At 38.8% G+C, this 19,219-nt stretch overlaps 1 protein-coding gene across 3 annotated transcripts in view; it reads left to right on the top strand.

Moving 5' to 3' along the window:
- The first annotated feature begins 2,789 nt into the window (after window positions 1-2,789).
- The window catches only part of LOC129776634 (uncharacterized), a 44,424-nt gene continuing 27,994 nt past the window's right edge, over window positions 2,790-19,219 (top strand). Inside the window, exons 1-2 of one of the 3 annotated variants that reach the window (XM_055782381.1) lie at window positions 2,790-3,098; window positions 3,346-3,457. In XM_055782381.1, the coding sequence (XP_055638356.1) occupies window positions 3,397-3,457 (61 nt within the window). In that variant the 5' untranslated portion in view covers window positions 2,790-3,098; window positions 3,346-3,396. Of the gene's footprint in view, window positions 3,128-3,345; window positions 3,458-19,219 lie in introns of all 3 variants that reach the window. The other 2 variants (XM_055782380.1, XM_055782382.1) reach the window with 2 other exon arrangements.

The raw sequence follows: 19,219 nt of genomic DNA, 5'->3' as shown, positions 1-19,219 counted from the left end.
GAATGATGTCAAAAATAGCTAATAAATAATGGATCAAGTCAAGAAACGTAATTAACTGCTGTAATAGATTCAACTTTGGCTCCAAATATGTGTTGTTGAATAATCATGACAAAATTAAAAATTAAAACATTTTTTTAACACGTAGAAAAAATATATATACGGCAACAATAATAAATAAGGGGGTCTCCGTAGCCACATTGGTTGCGCGTTCGCTTAGTAAAGCGATCGATCGTGAGTTCAAAACTCATTGACCATCTTTGTGTTGTTACAGAATAGCTACGTCCACGCAACAATCATCAGCGATGGATATCGATCCACGGTCGAAATAAGATCGATTCATCCATACAACTGCTCTGCTCTGCAATACACATCGGGCTGTTGTTCTATAAATAACTCAACAATGATCCTATGAACTGTCTCCGCTGTCCGGTGTTTTAACTGGTTAATGGAAGAACAGAAGGATAACTTTTACGCCTAAATGGCTACTGTGTAAATGTACCATATGCAATGGTATAGAAGGGAATACGCCGGAAAATGGCAACTGTGTAATGTGCTAATTATAGATATGATAAACTGACAAGACGTCCCGCATTTCAACAAAATGTCGTCCCGCGTTAGATTCCGTCCCGCATTTGGCAAAAGAAACGAAAATGTCCCGCGATATCAATATATTTCAATATCACAATTTGATCATGTTGTTTTCATTAGATGAATGAACCTCAAAAAAACTTTTATTTGGCAGACTGTTCTAAGCGCTTCTAATGCATCCAAAGATTAATACGTTGAGCTTGTTTCATCGCACCGACATTGGGCTTTTTGTTTAGAGAGTGTCAACTGGAAGCGACAGCAACAAAATAGAAAATATGTTTTTTATAAAAGTCCCCTATTGATCCGCAGGGACCAACATGAGTAAGACGAAAAGTTCATCTTTGGTCCCCTAGCTCGGTCAGGGCTTAACGTTTTAAATAAGCCGGAAGAACTAGTGTATACTCGACAGGAAGAGTTGTTTTATGAAGTATCGTAAATGAAGCGCTGGGTGGTCTTACGAAAATTGGTCGGAACCTGAAACATGGCCAATGAAAAGACCTTTTCGTGGCTTTGGTGGTCGTCTGTCTCTCTATTTTGGCCATTCGCCCAAAAGTTTTCTATCGGGCGCAGCTGGGGAATGTTGGTGGTCTTCGCGACAATGTTTATCTCCAGCCGATCCATCCTCCAGTGATCTTTTGGCATAATGGGCTGATCCCAGGTTCGGCATAAAGACCACATCCCAACTCCGGCAAGCACTTCGTACTATATATCTCCCCGTTCACCATATGACTCGAAAAAGAGCGGCTTTGACATTCCCTTCCGTCTGTCAGAGAAGGACCTTCTTCGAGAACTTGATGTGAATGATATATTCGACGTCATCGCTTACCTGGGGAACGTAAAGTATCCGGTCCCCTGTCATTCGTTGAATTCTAGCATCAAGTACGTCTCGTCTTTCATTATGAGTACGAAAAGAAGTTTTTCACTTCTTTCGCCGGAAAGAAGTTTTTCACCAGCACGTCAAGCTACTCTTTCTGGGTGATTGCCTGCTGCTCAGATACGGCCGGTCTCGTCTGACAATGTCTAAAAATGTCCATTTTGGCAAGATTTTTCTGCACCTTTTGGCCGGATGCTTCGATCTCCCGGCTTAAGGAGCGGCAAAGAGATGATATTCTAAATACCAGATCGGCTATATCTGGCGGACACAAAGTGCCTCAGGATGTCCAACTCTTTCGCTGTGGGGTGGAGCTTGCAGTATGGAAAAATCATCAAGTTGTTTGACAGTGCTGCTGCAGCAAATCAACAGCCTTGAATCATTTTCGTTGTAGACTTAATAAACGTAAGATTTGAATAAAATATGTTCCTATAAATGATCTTTCATCGCCATCCGAAATGAGTTAATTTTTTTGAATACATACGTTAACACTAAAATCTATGAAAAATGAATGGGAATTTTCGAGCATTCCATTCGATAATTTGAAGAAAATTGTAGAGTTTGAAACGTGCTTGCCAGGCGTAAATGCTCTGATTGAGCGAGCCGATTGAACTCAGAAACAAATAATACTGATCAGTTTAGACTCGCTGAACTATGGTTTATGTTCACATAACGTATATACATAACGTTTTGTTGTTTTGTGATAAACATGTGACATGTACACGAATAAAATTCGGCTCTGTTACAGCTAAAATGCTATTGAGCCTAAAATAAACAAAAGGGATAAAAAACAATAAAAAATAGAAGCGTAATATACAATTGCTGTTATTTTTTTCAAAAATCTTACTGCAAAAGGTACAAGTTTCTGTCGGTTCTGTGAAATTTGGACTCATATTATTCATATCCTTGTTATCTTTTTTCCATCTCACTTGTTGAAGTGGGAAGAACCAACGACAGCTGTTCTTGCCCCGAGTAACAACATAAATCCACCAAACTTACTTCTCCTAAACGTTTTCTCTTGCGCTAGCTTCCCCAAAGAATTCCATAACATTCTGGATAGTTTCCAAAAATTCTTCAAACGCAAATTAGACCAAACTTTTTCCTTTGGGAAAAACACACACGCTAATACACACGCTGCCTCCGCTAGACTCTAGATTTCCATTCTCGTCCCTGGCAAAGCCGAAAATCAGTCAGAAGAGTGAGAGCGTGAGAGAGCCTGAGAAAATCATCTGAGAGGACCAGGCTGAGGCAGCAGCAGCAGCAGCCAAGCATCAACATGAAAACTGTAGCTTTTCCTCTTTCTGTTGCTGTTGCCGTTTCTGGTCATCAGAACGCGACCCACCGAGTTAGTTTAGCTTAGAACGCCGCCGAGTGAACACCGCGCTCGCCGGGAGTCCTAGCTCTAGGAGTGTGTCTCCGGTGGTCACTTTAGGAAGCTAGCTAGCTTCCTTCCGGTTTGACCCCCGCTGTTTCCGGTCGTACGTTCCCTTCGCTTAGTTTACACAACCTTTCCGCTATTAGTGTTGTGCTATCTTTCTGTGCTTTCCCTGAACGAATGAATTAAACAAAAAAAAAAAACTGAAGTGTGCTAAAGACGCCAGGCGCCACCAAGAAGCTGTACTGTGGCCGAACCACTCAAGTGAACTAAATTTATTTGCCGTTTTTTATGTGCGTCGTCCTCCCGCTACTTTTCCACTGCTGCAGCTGCTGACCGATTCGTTGGTGTGTGGGCGCGGAAGGGGCCTTTGTAAGGTTTTCCCTTCGGGCCCATCAACCATTGAGTCGATCACCAACTGGACTGAACTTCTCTGCAAGTTCTGGCGGAATTGACACGGTGTTCCAGCTGACACGGAATTTCCGTTTTCCTTTGATTTCTTCCCTTGTAGTTTCTATTAATGGATTTCCAGTGGTGAACAAGTGACAAAAAGTCGGATAAAATGAATAAATTTTATGCGATTTTTATGCTAATCATTCTGATCGCCTCCGCAGTCGAGCCGGGTTTGTGAACTTTCAACTTTCCAATCTATATTCTATCCTTTTATAATACGAAAGCAGGAGCAATAGGCGCACTGTAATATTGCTGCTGTTTGGTGTGCTTTTTTTCTGGTGCTCACTCGATACCCACCGATATGGTCCTTGGAGCATACCGAAAAAGAACTGTTCTATGATACGAACAATAAAAAAAAAATTACAGAGTAAAAATTCGATTTCGTGTTACATAAACGGTACGGATGTAAACTTTACACCGGCGGATGGACTGGATCGAGCAGAACTGGATTGGGCGGCTCGTTCCGTACTGCTGCCATTGCGTTCCCAGCTTTATTGCAAAGTGACAGATTGCCGCTCGCTTTCTTTTGTTTTATGGTACATCGGGGATTTGTGTTTGTTCGCGTTCGTGGGAATTTCGACGACGGCAATTGTTGGGCTCGCCGTGAGATGAGATGAGACTGATGCAATAATGGTGTGGATAGAGAAGACATTGAAGACGTGGAAAGAATTTATGGGATGTGTGTTGGCCTTTGGAGCCTCGGGAATGGAGTGAGCGCCGTACGTCATGCGGTTATGAAGTAGTTATGGAGGAATTAGGATAATTGATTGTGTGATTCGAAATAATGCCGGGAATTAGATTTGATACGATAGGTTGGCACCGGATGTCAGCCGGGCATCGTTTGATAAGAAAGTGAAACAATTCATAAGTATTTTCTATAACGATTTGAAAGACTGTGTGAGCATCTTCATCTGTGTTGATCTATTAATCCATTCATAGACTTTGGAAGGGTTAGCGTGTAGATTGAAATATTAATATTAGTATTCGATAGCACTTTGTATCAGCTGTCAAATGTGGTATGTGACATACGTTTGAAGCATAAACAACGAGTATTTCTATTGAACATGTAGAATTTTATTTCAAATTGTTTGGGGAAGTTATTTCGTTATCAGAAGCGGAAGGGTCTCGTACTATTTTACTGCAAGGAGAAGTGCAGCGGAAACTTATTGTTTTCTACACGGTGAGTATGTTCCATCAAATAAAACTCGCGAAAAATGATTTTGAGAACAAAAGACATGGAATACCCCAAATAAATTAAAGACACCGAACTTGAAAAATTATTGGCTCAAGATTCAACATGAGCTTATGTGGACTGTACACTTCGTTTTACTTTCGGTAAAATCAAAAATCTAACTTTCTTATCTTTATAGATAGAGGCAACATAGCTCGACAATATTGTAGCTCCAGTTATTTTAAGCAACTTTATTCTATATTTCAATACAACCGATTTAGCGCATTTGTTCTAAGTCACAATAAGGTCATCATAAAGAAACGGATTTTTAACTTCTATATTGAAAATTCTTCTTGTATAATGTCTACATAATGTGAGATTGTAAAAACTAAGTCATTTTCTTTGTGTTCCAGTAAACTAAATTTGAAATCATGAGTTTTTGGGTAAAACCATCAATAACTTTGAATAGGACTAAGATATTGACAGGTTCTGCATTGAAATTGTTTTGTCTTGATAAGTTCTAAAAGTAGGCTGACCAAACGTACAGTTTTTTCGACCATTTTTTAATGTCCCTTCTTTTTATCAATCTGTACCGCATTTTGAATGGAAAAATTGTGAAAAAATTCACTAAATTGCTATCGAATGAAAATAGTCAACATGATATCGAGTGTTTAGCAATCAATATTGAAAGCTTCGCTGTGGATATTCAGACATATTTTCATTTCTACCTAGTAGGGGAAATCAGGGTAAAATCGACACTCTAGAGATTTGCCCATATTTCCTGGATCTTCCATGTTTCCTTGACTCCGTTACTTGCAATCGTAACAGAATCTCACTTAAACTTTTCATAAACCATTTAACAGATCTCTGTTGAACATTTATTGAGTAGAACTTGAATTTTGATAGAATTCAAAAATGTGTGTTTTTAGGTGAAATAAATGAGAGTGTGAGACCGACATCTTGAGAAAAAATTGTAACAATAATTTAAAATTACCAAGGGAATATCCATATACTATGTGGACACTTAAAAAGTAGGAAGACTAGTTTTGACTGCAAACTGCTAAACCCCATAGCTCTCGCTACTGATGTAGGATTCCGGTCTAGAAATATCAGCCAACAATTTACTATTTTTTTTTTTTTTGAAAGGGTGTTTAACACTAGGTTTACGGGACGCGTCATTTTGACGCATTTCGAATTTTATAAGGAAAACTACAAAAACCGTTTGCAGTTTTTATGCAAACTCTTGTCTCTTGTAATGACTTTCAATCATTGATCGAGGTAAATATATGTTGAATTTTATTTTCTTCAAAAGTGTTGAAATATCTAAATTCTCTATGTGGTATACTGCCGGTCTACGCATAGTTGTCCCATGTTACTTTTTGACAACCTTCACTTCTCTTCATAAAACGATGTTTTTATGCCTAGTCTTCCGGAAAAACACAGAAAAAGTTATAGTTTTTTCCCAGCTTCTAAGAAAACTTGATGAAACTCACTTGTCTCATGTTGATATTCTATTCCTAACTGTCCAACCATATATTTTTTTCGATCCATATCAAATAAATTGGTTCAAGTACAAACATTTAATGTCACGCTTTCAGCAGGGCTAATGTACTCATTTCTGGTTTGGGGGAACGAACTAATTCTCAAATAAAAAAAATAGTTTAACAAAACACGTGTACACCTTGTTAGCGAATGCCTGATAACAGCGAAATTTATGTTCTGTGAAGTATTGCAGATCACTAGCTTCTTCATAAAACGATGTTTTCATGCATAATCTTTCGGAAAAACACAAAAAAAACTTAATGTTTGTTCTAAGTATATCAACAAACAACATCAAGCAACATTTTAAGCCTGTAACCAAGACTGATTGATTCAAATGAGGGGATTATTTCGCATTTGATTAAAAACTAGTTCTGTGCTTATAAAAAAAACCCAGTGTATTGCTGAACCGAAATACTCAAAGCTTCTAGTAGACAAATAAGCTAGAAAACTTTGAATGTGTTTTTCTCAGTTGCTGGTTTTGGAAAATGGGACAACCATGCGTAGAACGACAGTATACCTATCTCTAGGGATATGCGTCAATTTGACGTGATGGTAATGTAGACAGAATTTTGAGTAAACATGCAAACACCAACGGTGTATGAATAATATTAGGCTGTCAAAAAAGTCCTGCGGTATTTCCGCGAGGTGTCGTTGTAAGCGCGTAGTTCTAGTTGTATTCATTGTATCGAGTCATACTATAGCTTGTTGGAAAGGTATTTTTGCGCGTTATAATATAGTCCTTGACAGTGTTTTGGTTGGTTAAGTCGTTCGTGAGTTATACTGTCGCAAATATGGAGCAAAATAAAGAGAAAATCCGACATATTTTACAGTACTACTATGACAAAGGCAAAAATGCATCTCAAGCTGCCAATAAAATTTGTGCAGTTTATGGACCCGATACAGTTTCCATTTCCACCGCACAACGATGGTTTCAACGTTTTCGTTCTGGTGTAGAGGTCGTCGAAGATGCGCCACGCTCCGGAAGGCCTGTCGTCGAAAATTGCAACAAAATCGCTGAATTAGCCGAGAAAGACCGGCATAGTAGCAGCCGTAGCATCGGCCAAGAGCTGGGGATAAGTCATCAAACCGTTATTAACCATTTGAAGAAGCTTGGATTCACAAAGAAGCTCGATGTATGGGTGCCACACACGTTGACGCAAAAAAACATCTTTGACCGTATCGACGCATGTGAATCGCTGCTGAATCGCAACAAAATCGACCCGTTTCTGAAGCGGATGGTGACTGGCGATGAAATGTGGGTCACTTACGACAACGTGAAGCGCAAACGGTCGTGGTCGAAGTCCGCTGAAGCGACTCAGACTCAGAAGCCCTCATTAACGGCCAAGAAGGTTCTGCTGTGTGTTTGGTGGGATTGTCAAGGAATAATCTATTATGAGCTGCTTCCCTATGGCCAAACGCTCAATTCGGAACTGTACTGCCAACAACTGGACCGCTTGAAGGCAGCACTCATGAAGAAGAGGCCATCTTTGATAAACAGAGGCCGCATTGTCTTCCATCAGGACAACGCCAGGCCACACACTTCTTTGGTGACGCGCCAGAAGCTCCGGGAGCTCGGATGGGAGGTTCTTTTGCATCCGCCGTATAGTCCGGACCTTGCACCAAGTGACCACCACCTGTTTTTGTCCATGGCGAACGAACTAGGTAGTCAGAAGTTAGCCACAAAAGAGGCCTGTGAAAATTGGCTATCCGAGTTTTATGCCAATAAGGAAGCGAGCTTCTATAACAGGGGTATTATGAAGTTGGCATCTCGTTGGTAACAAGTCATCGAACAAAACGGCGCATATTTGACTTAAAACAGATGATTGTAACTAATTTTATGAACAAAAGAAAATTCAAAAAAAATACCGCAGGACTTTTTTGACAGCCTAATATATAGGAATGTGTCGACACTTCGATCAGCTATCTCCGTTACCCGATATCCTCATCTCAAATGAAACAAACGATAAAGAACTGTTGCCGAAAAGCAACAATTAAAAAAAATGAAACGCATAATCTCGGAGAGCGAAGAGATTTTGAAAGTTCCAGTTGCTTAGTTCGAGAATTGAAAAATGAAATACTAAAATATTTTTTGAGTTAGTATTATTGTGAACCCCAATTTTACATATTTCAATTTTTTACTTATAGTTTATAATTGAATTGCTTTCTAAGGGTTGTTATACACTCTGTCCCACTTCTATAAGACCACCCTGATTCTATTTCATTACAACACAAACAGTTAGCAATTCAACAAGATACATTGATACATTGTACATTGTACATACATTAAGTATGTGTATTTATTTTGCTTATATATGATAATTTCAGCTGTCCAGTTTCAATAAGACCATTTTAAAACTCATAATTGAAAATCAAAACAATCGGCTGAATTTAATGTCAATAATTGGAAACCTTGCCATTTCGGCTAATAACCTGGAAAATTCGTGTTAGAATACTATTTACCAAATTCTGCTGAACGGATTTCTCGATATTTTCCCATTTCTCCGATATTGCGGCATTGTGTTCATCCAATGGTGGTGTACCGCTTCCCCTCAGTGTAGGTTCTGCGTACAAGGATCCCCCTGAGATTTTCAGCGGGATTCAAGTCTGCAGAGTGAGCCGACCAGTCCAAAAAAATAAGTTTTTGGTCCTTAATCCATTTCTTAGTTTGCTTGCGGGTATGAATAGTAACATTGTTTTGCTGGAATGTGAATTTTTGTGACGATATCCACGCAAAAACGGTAGGAGAGAGGATTCTAGAACATGTATGTAATCCTTGAATGATGTGAAAGCTGTCTTGAGCTTTCCGGTTGCACAGAATCCCACCCAAACTATGCACGAGCCTCAACCAAAATTCCTGGTTCAAAAATACTGTTCCTTCTTCAATAAATCACGCCAGTACCCGTTGAATCAATCAAGACCATCCAAATTTTTTTTTTGTTTTCGTTATGGCGTGTAGCAAAATGTATTCTTTTGGAAACACTCTTTGTCATAACATACCATGCCCCACTTCCGATGTGAGATGGTATTTGATGAGAAGTTTTAACCTTTTAAGTTCTCTTTATGGGAGGATTTTTACCAAAACTTGACGAATTGTCACCCGAGTATTATTAAATTGAAATATTGCTCTATTTGCATAAGCGATTTGAGGTATTCGGAGCTGTTCCAGCTATTCCCCGCTTATCTCGGTCAGTGAGCTTCGATTTACGTGGAGCTTTCTCCTTTTTACTGCATCCTTGAGGATTCGCCAAATAATTAAGCACTACTTGATGAGATCGTCCAATCTGATGAGCAATTTCTCTGATACCAATATTTTCTTGGTAAAATGCATCGACCTGTCTTTCTTCTCTCTCCGCGAGCACTTTTCCCTTCGGCATTTTCCAGATTTATTGATCAAAACCACTAAAACAACGGAAGATGTAACTGGGCTTATAGAAACTTGACACTTGAAAAATACAAAAACGTTCATTTACGCTCAGCACTTGCACACACACACATATGGAAATCATGCAATGTATGGTAGTCACCAATACCTATACACTAGAATATAAATTGAAGCATTGTTTGTTTACAATGCCATTACCTGGTCTTATAGAATTTGGACAGAGTGTATGTGTGTTGCTTCAAAATGACGCGTGTGCGTAGAGATAGGTATATAAGAAACGTCCGTAAACGTAGTGTTAAGGTTTTTCTGCCAATTCTAAAACATATTGCTTAAGATCAAGCAATTTAAACACAAACTCCTGCTCCTGGTCAGGTGTAAACAGGGTAGTTTTGATTCAAGCTTGGGTGAGGATCCATCGGATATGTGGCCGATAAGCGTTGATCGGGGGATACCAACCTTTTTGGTTGATGTGTCCTACTCAACAATATCAGTCCGGCTGTACTGTTTCGTCTTTATAACATAAACATGAGGCATCTACAAAAAATATGGACGCATATTTCCTGTTAGTGAGGCACAAACCGGGTGTCGATTTTACCCTGACTTAAGGTGTCGGTTTCACCCCGAATGGACACAACTTTTGAGCATTTAAACCAACAAAACCACCCGCTGTCTCACAGAATACACTGCACAATGATTGAGGATGAATTAGAATCACAAAAACTATCAAATTTGACAAAATTTTCCGACTAATACACTTGAATCCTACTAGCGAAATCTTACACGGATTGTTGCAAGTGAAAGTTTGCGGGTTGCCATCCCAATTGAATTCTTCAACCATTGCAAATTCCGATAGGAACGTGCACAGAACCGCTCCTCTAACCTTAAGATCTCTTAACCCTCTACAGCTCAAGCCCGCCTTTAGACGGGCTTTGCGGATTCTCTTTTCAAACTATTCAGACATTATTTTCAATATTCACCCCCACTAGAACGTCTTTAGAATATTTTCATCTATCACACATACACATCGGTTTTATGCTGGTAGCTTTCTGCTAGGAGTATTTTATGTTGAAAGTCGGAAATTCCAGATAAAAGTAGAGTAGGTTTTTTTTAGATAAATAAAAGACTTGGGCGGTAGAGGGTTAAGATCTAGGCTACTGGACGAACAATCATTTGCGGAGATTTGCTGCTAGCCACGTTTTAGAAGTTTTTTTTTCTTCAAATTGCGCTGTTGGCAGCAGTCGCTATTTCTGACAGAACTTATGATTATACAGGGTGCAGCAGCATAACTTCATTTTTTAAAATGCGCGTCACTCAGTTAGTTGATGTCATAGCGGAGCGCTAGTGGTCTCGTTCAAGAGGGGATACTGTAAAGTTTTGTCCCGACATGGTTCAGTCGCCATCATGCGTTGGAATAGTGAGGAGCGTGTCTTTGCCGTTGAGGTTTACTTTTCAAGCGAATGTTCGGTTATTGCAACACAGCGTGCATTTCGGAATCGCTTTAATTTAGCCCCGTTGGCTCCCGTCCCAGACCGCAAATCAATTGTTACATGGGTCACTACATTCTGCAAGTGCGACAAAAGAAAGAACTGGAGTCCCTCGGCCCGTTAGATCACCTGAGAACATTGAAGCAGTGAGAGCGTCAATGTTGCGATCGCCACGGCGTTCTGCGCGCAATCACGCATCTGCCCTTGGACTGTCCGATCGTTCTGTGAGAAGAGTTCTTCGTGATGATCTTCATTTTCATCCCTATAAGATGGCGATAGTGCAGGAACTTTCAGAACGTGACTTCAATTCTCGGATGAGCGCGTGTGAGCTTCTTCTTGATGTCGTTCCCGAGGGTGATATTGTTTTTTTTAGCGATTTAGCGGTTAACAAACAAAACATGCGCTACTGGGCTGATACCAACCCTCTAGAATTGCATCAAAAGCCTTTGCATTCACCCAGTCACAGCGGGGTGTGCAATTTCCTCAGCTGGAATTATTGGTCCCTGGTTTTTTGAGGAAAATGAGGTTACAGTGACAGTGAATTCAGACCGGTATGTAAACATGCTTCAAATTTTTTTTCCCACGGCTTGAAAATTTCGATTTGGGGGACACTTGGTTCCAACAAGACGGTGCAACAGCACACACTTCAAGATCATCGATGGCTGTTTTGAGGGAACACTTTCCAGAGCGCCTTATCTCAATTAGAGGCGATTTGGAATGGCCGGCACGCTCTCCCGATCTGTCCCCTTGTGATTTTTTTCTATGGGGTTTTTTGAAATCCCGTGTTTATGTGAACCGTCCAAGAACCCTACAAGATTTGAAGACCAACATCCAAGAAGAAATTGCCAACATAACACCTGCTCTGCTAACAAGAGTCATGACAAACGCCAGAAATCGGTTTACGCAATGTATGGAGAATGGGGGACGTCACCTAACAGATTTTATCTTCAAACCAGTGTAAATAAAAACTTTAGACATGTACCTACATTATAAAAAATAAATAAATATTTTCCGATGCATACAATAGTTTTTATTGAGTTTTGAAAAAAGGAAGTTATGCTGCCGCACCCTGTACTAGGCAGTGGCGTCGAGTGAAGTTTTCGTACCCGGGGCGGAATAGTTGATTTGAAGATAATTGAAGTATGATTGAAGAGATTTTGTGATTTCTTCGGTGAACATTATGTTAAATTGCTTTTGCATGGTAACAAAAATGTCCCGTTTACTATTCCATTTTTTGGAGCACCATGCTTCAAGCTATGGCTTTTTGCTAGAGATCACTTTATTGTCCTTCCAAACATTTATCTGTCTTGTTGAGAAATACGATATATTAGGCTGTCAAAAAAGTCCTGCGGTATTTTTTTTGAATTTTCTTTTGTTCATAAAATTAGTTACAATCATCTGTTTTAAGTCAAATATGCGCCGTTTTGTTCGATGACTTGTTCCCAACGAGATGCCAACTTCATAATACCCCTGTTATAGAAGCTCGCTTCCTTATTGGCAAAAAACTCGGATAGCCAATTTTCACAGGCCTCTTTTGTGGCTAACTTCTGACTACCTAGCTCGTTCGCCATGGACAAAAACAGGTGGTAGTCACTTGGTGCAAGGTCCGGACTATACGGCGGATGCAAAAGAACCTCCCATCCGAACTCTCGGAGCTTTTGGCGCGTTACCAAAGAAGTGTGTGGCCTGGCGTTGTCCTGATGGAAGACAATGCGGCCTCTGTTTATCAAAGATGGCCTCTTCTTCATGAGTGCTACCTTCAAGCGGTCCAGTTGTTGGCAGTATAGGTCCGAATTGAGCGTTTGGCCATAGGGAAGCAGCTCATAATAGATTATTCCTTGACAATCCCACCAAACACACAGCAGAACCTTCTTGGCCGTTAATGAGGGCTTGGCCACCGTCTGAGCCGCTTCAGCGGGCTTCGACCACGACCGTTTGCGCTTCACGTTGTCGTAAGTGACCCACTTTTCATCGCCAGTCACCATCCGCTTCAGAAACGAGTCGATTTTGTTGCGATTCAGCAGCGATTCACATGCGTCGATACGGTCAAAGATGTTTTTTTTTTGCGTCAACGTGTGTGGCACCCATACATCAAGCTTCTTTGTGAATCCAAGCTTCTTCAAATGGTTAATAACGGTTTGATGACTTATCCCCAGCTGACTTATCCCAGATTTTGTCGCAATTTTCGACAACAGGCCTTCCGGAGCGTGGCGCATCTTCGACGACCTCTACACCAGAACGAAAACGTTGAAACCATCGTTGTGCGGTGGAAATGGAAACTGTATCGGGTCCATAAACTGCACAAATTTTATTGGCAGCTTGAGATGCATTTTTGCCTTTGTCATAGTAGTACTGTAAAATATGTCGGATTTTCTCTTTATTTTGCTCCATATTTGCGACACTATAACTCACGAACGACTTAACCAAACAAAACACTGTCAAGGACTATATTATAAATACCTTTCCAAAAAGCTATAGTATGACTCGATACAATGAATACAACTAGAACTACGCGCTTACAACGACACCTCGCGGAAATACCGCAGGACTTTTTTGACAGCCTAATATATACTACTGAAGTTGCTAATAATTTTGATGTTTTTATTAGAGTTCTTCAAGCTTACTGATGATATTTCATGTCTGCTTGGTAGTATCGCAGGACTCCAAATATGACAAATTTTATGATCAAATTTATAAAAATTATAATCAATGAAACGTTCCACGGTTGTAGTAAAAAGCAGGTACATATAAGAATATAGGATTGTAGAATGTAGAATGTAGGACTTTTGGAGCAAATCAAGACTTTCCTCCACCTATAAAGATATGAAATCAGATTTTTTTACCTAAAATTTTAGACACTCTATTCCTGACAACATAAAATGAGCGCTCCATCATATGTGACAACAACTGCAACTGCAACTGATGCATTTCACAGTAGCTAGAGGAAAAATGACAGATTGTGTGAATATTCATAGTAGCTGATTTTTTATGTTAATTTAGCAATACAACTGGAACAGAGCCGAGTTTTATTCGTGTACATTTTCATTTTAAGATATTTTTTGTTGTATATTATACAGTAGCCATTTTTAGGCGTATCGATATTTAGGCGTATCGATCGATAAATATTTGTTTTATCTATTACACAGTAGCCATTTAGGCGTAAGAGTCTTCCTATTCTATCGATACACATGTCTCCTTTTTTGGCGTAAGAATATTTCTATTGCTCGAATGTTTACAGTTGGACTGTTCGCAGCAGGACTGTTGGTATGAGGCTTCCGTTGTTGTGTTATTAATAGTACCAATTACCGATGCAGCAGACCGTTATATGGACGGTAAGGGACTGGGGTTATTATATTTTTGTCTTGAAGTAGAAAATCAAATAAAGACAATTAATATTAATTTTGTTCAAATCCGGTCTCGTTATTAAAAAAAAGGTTTTCTGAATCAACAGCCAAATTCATGACTTTTGGGTCCCGTTCATGAAGTGTGAAACCAAAGATATGAAAGACAACTTCATTGGTGCTGATATACCGGCCAATTTGTTGGCGCATTATTTCGTTGTTGTCATTCATTCGAGAAGTAGTCACATAGATATCAGCTGAGGCGAATATGGTTCTACCCAATGATTTCCAGTCCGTTAACGTCTGCGTTACTGATATTTGTCAATGGTTGTCCGTTTCTTCGTTTTTATATTGGATTACCACCTACCCTTATGATCGTGTTTTCCATCTGCAACGCAATGCGTTAAAAGCTTTACATCGCCGCATGGGCCGTGAATCATTTTTGTGGAAACAATATCAAATACTAACCCTGAATCCGATCGAATTCCACGTTTCGAACGAAATCGACTTTTGCATTCTGAAATTTGTTCGAATCAAATTTAATCGATCTATGGAAAAGGGGCAACCTGGGCTTGATGAAAAATAGAAGTTGTGGAGTAATTTACTCTCTATCAGATTAGCAGACCGAAAGCAATTTTACATTGTTAACATTTGAATTACGATTATTAGTTCATGTTATTTGAATACTTAGATGCCATAATCCTGACCCTAACTCAACTTTTTTTTCCATATTTTTTACCTACATTTCCGCTGAAACTTTATCCATTATATAAAAACATTATCAGCCATAATCTTCGTGCACGATTATTGCCTACTTGCAGAAAATGTGTTACTGTTACAGAAAAAACATATTTGAAAGGGTTTAGCAAATTCCCATTAATTTTTTTCGTTTCAGAAGCGTATTTATTCCACCCGAAAATCCGTTTCTATTTCTATAGAAATAGTACACGAAAAATAGAACACAAAGCTCAATGTCGTCTATGTCAAATTGCTATGCATTATCACATTATCACAACTTGATTGGACTTGAGTCGAATTAATTACAGAATGATAAATGCGATCCGTTCGAGTTATTCTGACTCGATTGTATTTCAGAAAACGGGTGTGTAGCTAATTAGTAGACGGATCTGGAATTTCCGAGGCAATTACACTATCGATTTCCATAACAATGCATTGCGTTTTAGCCTGGCAATAGCAAAGGCTGTGTCGGCGTTGCTTTTGATAGCTTCTCGCAGGTGAATTTATTCGTCTTCATGCTGCTTCTGTTGATTGTGTCGTAGGAATCGCAGTCGTTCGCGTACATGCCGACCATGAATTGTTGGCACGACTCACGACATCGTAGAATGACGTTGCCCTAGCTGCGTTCAATCATCGTTCGATAATAGAAATCCATCGAGTTCTCTTGTTTGTTTCGTCTCCTGTACCTACATATTCATAAGCATTAACTCGAATCATTGAATCAATACACGTGTTCTCCAGCTGATAACTTACCTGGATTGATGACAATAGCGTAATTAACACTTTTCTATCCGAGCATGTGTGATCAGAAGGATTTCAATAATTCATTGTGTTTATTCGATAAGGTTTTCAGTACCCCGTCGATGCCTCTAGCTTTAGACGAATTGAGATTACTTCCGCATTTGTGTGTGAAAGTGCAATGAAGCGTAAAATGGGATGGGGTTAACAGGATGAAAATTTGGGTTCTGATGTTTTTTTTCTGAAACCAAATTTTCAAAAAAAAACACAACAAAATTTATTCAATTTATTCAGAAAAATTTATTTTTCTGCATAGTGTGACCCTAATCGGTATTAAATATACAGTAATCGGTATGTAATATAGTTTACGACCTATTCTCATGCCCAACAAATGTGTTGTGCATAATTACATTAATAATGGTCGAGCCGTTTCGGAGGGCCACGAACATCGTGACACGTGATTTTTATATATATAGAGATAGTCAGACATAATTCTCGTTCAAGATTCTTTAATCTTTTGTAAATAACATGTTTCTCCGTTACATGGAATACATGTTTGATGCAAAAACGTAAATTCGCAATTCACATTCGCAAATTTCAAAGCACGTTCTTCCACCTGTGAATCCACTGCCATTTTCCTTTCACACCAACAGAACAATTTCCGCCATCGCGAAATCCATTCGAACTAACAACGCTGACATTGTAGAACATATGGTCGGTGTTAAGTCAGAGCGGACCAAGTCACAAAATAGAAAATTTTGAGTTATTGATTACATTAGGTTAAGTATTTTGTAAACTACATTCCACATTAATTAGATCTGAAAAATGACGCGTACAGCAGGAATAAATTAATAAAATTGTTTTGAACGCTAAATGAAAACCCCTCATAGAACCAAACTTCAAACTCGTTTTTCTCGAAATCATGATAATGTCACATGGTCCGGTCTGACTTAACACCGACCATATAAAAATTAATTTTATTCAAAACTTCCTTCAAAGTTTTTTTCACCATTACATCGATCTACGGGCAGAAACGAGAACAACAAAATAGAGACGGCTTAAATCGGACATTTTTTTCCTCGAATTTTACGCTTAGCTATTTATTGATCCATTTTTATTTACATAGATAGAAGATATAGGAGTGCGCTATCTAACCTGAAAACCCATTATCAGTTTGAAACAAAAATCAATTTCGTTAGCGCAAATTTCGAATGGACTAATGGATTCGTTTGAAATGAATAGTGTGTGAATTATGCTTCTGGACTGAGAGTAAAAAGGAACTTCTAAACAAGTTATTTTAATATTTGTTAATATTATTATTCATCCTAGTTTAACTCAACTCCAATACACTTCTGGCATAGTTATTCAAAAGAGAAATCACGATCAACACTTTGTTTGCAAACGTTCGAATGACTCTGATGTCGTTATCACCATAAACAATGGGGCAAAGCTCAAAATTTTGAGTTTTTCTCCTGTTTGGTATCAGAACGGATGCTTTCGGATACGCAGAGTTCATTTTTCAACTTGGTTTCACCAAATTACAAAAAAAAATAAGAGGAAAAAATTGATTTTTCGAACTATCGGTTAACTTTGAAAAATCATAACTCAAAAACGAAAAAAACACCTCTCTGGTTTCGACATATATTATGTAAAAATTTCTCAGCTTTTCAGATAAAATATGGAAAAATATAGCACCCTCGGTCCCGAGACTATGATAACAATAAAAAAACGAATACAATCTATAATAACGAGAATAGATTTCGAATTTTCTGCAAGTGTAGTATTTTTTCAAAAACTACCATGGTTGGCTTTAATTTGATATGTCGATTATCTGAATCGGTTTAGTAGTTCAAAAGTTATAAATTTTTGAAAAAGTCATTTTTGGAGAAAATAGGAAAAAGTTGATTTTTCGAACAACCCTAAAATGGAAATGGTCACCCTACTGAAAAAATAAAAAAAATACGGGTCTTATTTTTTGCGATAAAGAACAAAACTACCACTTTTCACGAAAATCTAAAAACCACTATATCGGTTTGGCATGGCATGGCTGATTTCTGGTTAATATTGAAAAAAATCTAAAAGGGGAGATTTCGGGTGATAAAAGACACTTTGAGGAACACTTTCATTAAAAAAGTTTTGCGGGGAAATGCTGGGCAAGTTTTATAAGTCCATCCGAAGCAAAATTAAACTTCCAAAATAGTACTTACTTTGTGTGGAGTTAAAACATACTACAACCAACCGAATTTTGAAACTGACAACACATTCAAATTCTTTTTTGAATTTGAATTTGTTGTGAAACATAATGAGCCAAAAAAAAATTCGTTTGAAAACTTCACCAAAACACATGAAAAACACTCGCGAAATAGTGGCACCGTTGCCAGAGCAATGATGAGAGCACGGAATAGGGTGAAACACGTGATCCTAGATGCCTTGAACATCCTAGAATAAGGGACTGTAGGATTTTTGTGTTTTTGTGCAACTTAATGTTTTGGGTTTTGGTCGCCTAAATTTTATCAGAAACCACTGTGTGCCTGGGCTACGTTTAGGGGATTGTGTTATGGGCGGTCAATGTTATGTGTAATGGTCAATGAAAAATGACCTTTGCGTCGTAATGGCACGAAACTAGGGCCGTCCAGTACACAATATATTCATCCTTATGGTGCTTTTTCTACAAAAGTAACTATTTTTGGAAAATAGTTCTTCGTTTAGACCCCCCCGATTTTGGATGCTGTCTAAGCACATTTAGAACGAACAACACCCACAAAGAGGAGAATAAAACCACAATTCTGCTCCTTCCAACACTGAGGCGATTTTTTCACCAGTAGAATCATTCGACATAAACAGGGGATTCCAGATTATAAGGCTGATACATAAGATCCTCCCAACCAAGCTTCCAGAGCTTCTTGCAATACTTTTTGTGAACGGAATAGAAGTACAAAGAAAAAATATTGTACTTAAACAATATATTCTTATGGCTAAACATAAATATTAGCACACATTATCGAGTTAAATTGATCGCATCCGGTACATGACTTGTGAAAGCGCCCACATGGTTAACCCACGTTAGTCGTCAAATTCCCATTATCACGTTTTCGTAACCACTAGAGCAGCTGTCGTTTTAGGTTCACTGAAAGGAAAATCGGGGTCGTATGTGTCCAAACTTTTTCACCTGTTTTCAGCTATGTACATTCCTTCCAGATCTCAGTTTTGTACTGCGGCTGTGGGTTTGTAAAACGAAGACTCACCAGAACCTAGCCAAGTAGAGATAATTGTCGCGATTTTTTTACGATTATTAGAGGACGTGATTTCATTCCGGACCAGAGAGGACGAAACGAGAAAACACTCGAAATAGTGCCACCCACCCACTTAGTGGTGTCCATGGATTGGTGAAATTTTCTGTGCAGAATGAGTTAGATTCAATTTCGAGGAATAAAATGTAGAAACATTTACGATAAAAGTAAGAGAAATATTTGCATTTCTGTAATAGAGTTATCCGGTTCTTGGCATTACGAATGTCAATCCGATTCCTGATTGAG

Source organism: Toxorhynchites rutilus, chromosome 3, assembly GCF_029784135.1.
Source record: "Toxorhynchites rutilus septentrionalis strain SRP chromosome 3, ASM2978413v1, whole genome shotgun sequence".
NCBI lineage: Eukaryota > Metazoa > Arthropoda > Insecta > Diptera > Culicidae > Toxorhynchites > Toxorhynchites rutilus.
This window is presented reverse-complemented; position numbering and strand designations above follow the sequence as displayed.